Source organism: Piliocolobus tephrosceles, unplaced genomic scaffold, assembly GCF_002776525.5.
Source record: "Piliocolobus tephrosceles isolate RC106 unplaced genomic scaffold, ASM277652v3 unscaffolded_41886, whole genome shotgun sequence".
Lineage (NCBI taxonomy): Eukaryota > Metazoa > Chordata > Mammalia > Primates > Cercopithecidae > Piliocolobus > Piliocolobus tephrosceles.
The window spans coordinates 1,029-4,944 of NW_022326405.1; the positions used below are offsets into that span (position 1 = coordinate 1,029).

A 3,916-nucleotide genomic window follows, 5' to 3' on the forward strand; every position below is an offset into this window, starting at 1 on the left:
CCCTTCCCCACTTCCTTCCTTTTCACTCATCTTTGGCATAATAAAAAGTAATAAAACTGACGTTCACTCATCATTTAAAACATAGCCGGCCTGTACCTAGTGCTATACTTCTTGTCTAAATATAGAGGGAATGACAAGCTAGGTGAGAAACGTGCTCAGAGATCCTGTTTTCTCTACCTTGATACTATCATCCATCAATCAAAAGGCCTGGAAAGCACCACCTATGAGCGTCCTCCTCTGGCGCCCGCCTCCCTCACTGACCTTGCACTCTGGGAAACCAGCAAGCTTGGGGCGACGGCTCATCTCCACGCAGGCCTTACCTATCCGAACCGTTCCAGCAACACTCAAACTTGTCAAAGATGCAGTCGTTCTCATAGAGGGAGCAGAGCTTGCTGCGCAGGTACTCGTGGACTTGGTGGGTCTCCACCGGCCTGCTCTCCATGTTGAGGTCCCACACCTTCACCGACAGGTAGTCTCTGGTCATCATGTACCGCCCACTATGACTGAATTTTACATCAGATATGGATGAAATTATTTCTGAGAAGAAGGACCTACTGCTGGGATCTTCAGGCTCTTCAAAAACTGAAAAACAAAACAAAACGTTTTCAGCTTCTGTTTAAAAATCAGAGAACAAATCATTTTCAAGTTCAAGTAGGACGTGGCCCCTTCACAGAGACTCTGGAAGGGCTTGGCCTCAACAGCACTAGGTCTTCTGATCTTTCTGATTCTCTAGGTTTTCTGATCTTCTGTGACTTCCGTGGGCAAGAGCTTCGGACACGACATTCTAGCACCAGCTATGGACAAAGGATGGGCATCAGGAATGGGCATCAGAAGCAGAGACACCCAAGTCTCATCCGGACCCTGAATCAGAACCTCTAGGCAAGGTCCTGGGCACTGTAATCTGTGGGAGCTCCTCGGGGCACCCTGATGTGGGCCCAGGTTCAGCACCACCGCATTCCTGTAGGAGTGTCTTTGCATCCTCACGGCACCAGGCCCGAGCATGTGAAATCCTATCACATACACATCACAGGAAGACATAAACAGCATTACATGGTCACGCAGACACAGCGGTCTGCGCCTCTGAGAAACCGCCTGCTTTGCGGAGGGTTGATAGCTGTGGGTCTGCAGGAGTGACCACCCTGACCGGCAACACTGTCGTCCCGATTTTAACCACCAAGAGTCCCGCCGGTCAAAGCCAGCCAGCAAAGATTTGTCTCCAATACTGAATACTCAAGTTCCACTGTGACAAAACTGGATTCCTATTTTCAGAAAGATCTGGGTGCTTCCTCAGCAGACCTTGCTTTCTCTGCAGTAACTTGACAGAGTTCCCTCCACCTGCACCTGTGGCAGAGAGAGGCGCCCACGGCCCCACTGGGCCACTGACCGCCCTAGCATAAGGTCATGCCTTAAGGTTTTGTAAACTTCAGGCCAGGAGAGATGTGCTTCTTTTTTTTTTTTTTTAAGAGACAAGGTCTTGCTATGCTGCCCAGGCTGGTCTCAAACTCTTGGGCTCAAGTGATGCTCCCCACTCAGCCTCCAGGGTAGCTGGGACCACAGGTGCGCACCACTGCACCTGGCTTGTGCTTCCTTGACCTTAAGCTGCTTTAGGTTTTTTCTCTTTTTTCTTGAGGTAGGAGCCTGTGTGTGTGTGTGTTGGCTTAGTATCTGAAGTTAACTTGAAGCCAACCGTGCCGACACCAAGCATTTACTCAAATAAGTCACTCTGATGACAAATAGAACTGGAATCTGAAATTATTGACTCAAGAATGTTATGCTTAAGATACAGGCCAAATGCTACGACACACTGATCTTCATCGCAGGAATTCTAGTAGAAATACGGAGTTCTTAAAAACACACCTCAACCTCAGGAAAGAGAACAGGCAAAAAGGCTGCTGAGCAAGGTCGGTGGGCACATTCCACCGAGGCGCTGGGGGTGCCGCTGCACACGAGCAGTGACTCAGTCTGGTGGGACTGACCGGCGGCTTCCCCGTTAGAGGAAGTCACTGGACACACGTCTACCTGCTGGCACTGGAAGAAGGGTCAGCAACGTTTCAGGACACTGGGACACGCTGACTACAGTGCTCTATCAAGTCGAGCCCATTCTTTACGGCTAAAAATAAAAACAAAACCAGAACCCCCCACACCTAGAAGGAACTTGAAAGCTCAGTGGATTAAAATGCTAGACTTTCAGCTCAGGGAAGTGGCTTCCAATCCGGCCAAGCTCAACACAAACAGAGCTCGTTCCAACAGTTGGGAACAGCCTCCTGTGTGTTGGCGGCTTCAGCCCAGGTCTCACGCACAGAGGCAGAGGCAACGGCTGGCTCTTGGTGGGACCCAGTGCTGGCAGCCTCTGAGGAGACACCCGGGCTCTGGGCATAAACGACCCCGCTTCTCAGTGGCGCCACAAGTGCTCACCCTACAGCCGCAAGCCTGTGGGAAGCATGACCTCGAGTTCCACTTACTAGCAGCAGCTTCTGACACAGCCGCACTTGGATGGCTCCAGCAAAGGAGGGCTCCCCAGGTGCGCAAAGGTACTTGGGGAACAGGAAGAACCCTCTAAGTCTTTGGAGACAAGTCAATGTCTGAAGAACAAGTGGCTCTAAATGAGATGCTTTAAAAGCCGCCAGGCACGGCCGGGCATGGTGGCTCACGCCTGTAATCCCAGCACTCTGGGAGGCCGAGATGGGGGAATCACCTGAGGTTAGACCAGTCTGGTCAACATGGTGAAACCCTGACTGTACTTAAAATACAAAGATTAGCTGAGCATGGTGGCACATGCCTGTAGTCCCAGCTACTCGGGAGGCTGAGGCAGGAGAATCACTTGAACCCGGGAGGCGGAGCTTGCAGTGAGCCAAGATCGCGCCACCGCACTGCAGCCTGGGCGACGGAGCGAGACTCCGTCTCAAAAACAAGACGCAGGCACTTACACTTGGAGTGTCTGTCGCACAGGGCCGAGGAGCGCATGTCGCACAGTCGGATGGTCCCTTTGCTGCTGCTGTAGACGAACACGTTGCACTGGTGTGGGTGGAACTCGGCTGCGGTGATGACTTCGGTCAGCTCCTCCATGTTAGCAGGCTTGATGTCTACGATGTCTGGAAGGTGTGGTTAAGGCACAGTGCTCGGCTCAGCTGGTTTTAATTAGTTACATTCGGTCACGTGAAATAGGACGCCAAATAATCGGCAGGGTGAGGTTTAGGGGATTAGCTATTAAGAAGGCCGATTACACATCCTGAATTCCAAAGGAGCACCTGGTAAGAGGATTGGGATGAGCACACTCAGACGGCAGCAATGCCCCGGCCCAGGGGAGACCCCGACACGCGAACACTGCTTTCATCTTGCTGCTATTATTGTTATACAGAAAGCCCTTAATAGCAAGATAGTACATACTTAATCATATAAATAGGAAGAGCAAGCTAGCACCATCTGTGCAAAATCCCACACTCCCATACAGAACTACAAATGCAAGAAAACCACCCTATTCCAAAAGATGTTGCTCTTCCTGACATGAAGAGTTTATTCCGTGTAGTTAGAGCAGATCCAACATCGCGGGCTGCCCTATACAGAAATTCTTCGACTGAAAAAAACAAGGAAGGGCAGAATTCAGCTGTGGGTCAACTCAGACCAGCAGGCCCCGTTTCACCCTGTAAGCTGAAACAACTAAGAAAACCAGCATATGACATGGAACCCCAGCTCAAGCTGCTGGACAGCAGAGGGAGGACGGCAGGGACCCTGGAGAGGCTGCAGATGAAGCAAGCCCCCTGCTCCCGGCTGCTGGCTGGAAAGGGGCCCATATGAGGAGGGCTGGGGCCGCCCAGACCGTGCACAGCCACAGAAGAATGCAAGTTCTAACTGGAAGCTGCTGCTCGGATGGGTGATGAAACACCACTCTAACCTAAGCCAGTATTTTCTATCATCC

At 51.4% G+C, this 3,916-nt stretch overlaps 1 protein-coding gene across 1 annotated transcript; it reads right to left on the bottom strand.

Annotated features, from left to right (window-relative positions):
- Nucleotides 1-217: 217 nt before the first annotated feature.
- LOC113219546 (serine/threonine-protein phosphatase 2A 55 kDa regulatory subunit B delta isoform-like) lies at nucleotides 218-3,891 on the bottom strand. Its single transcript, XM_026453015.1, has 2 exons — nucleotides 2,928-3,891; nucleotides 218-582 (listed from the first exon to the last, which is right to left on the bottom strand). Exons 1-2 carry the CDS (start codon nucleotides 3,064-3,066, stop codon nucleotides 317-319), a joined length of 405 nt encoding a protein of 134 aa, XP_026308800.1. The 5' UTR covers nucleotides 3,067-3,891; the 3' UTR covers nucleotides 218-316.
- Nucleotides 3,892-3,916: the final 25 nt, after the last annotated feature.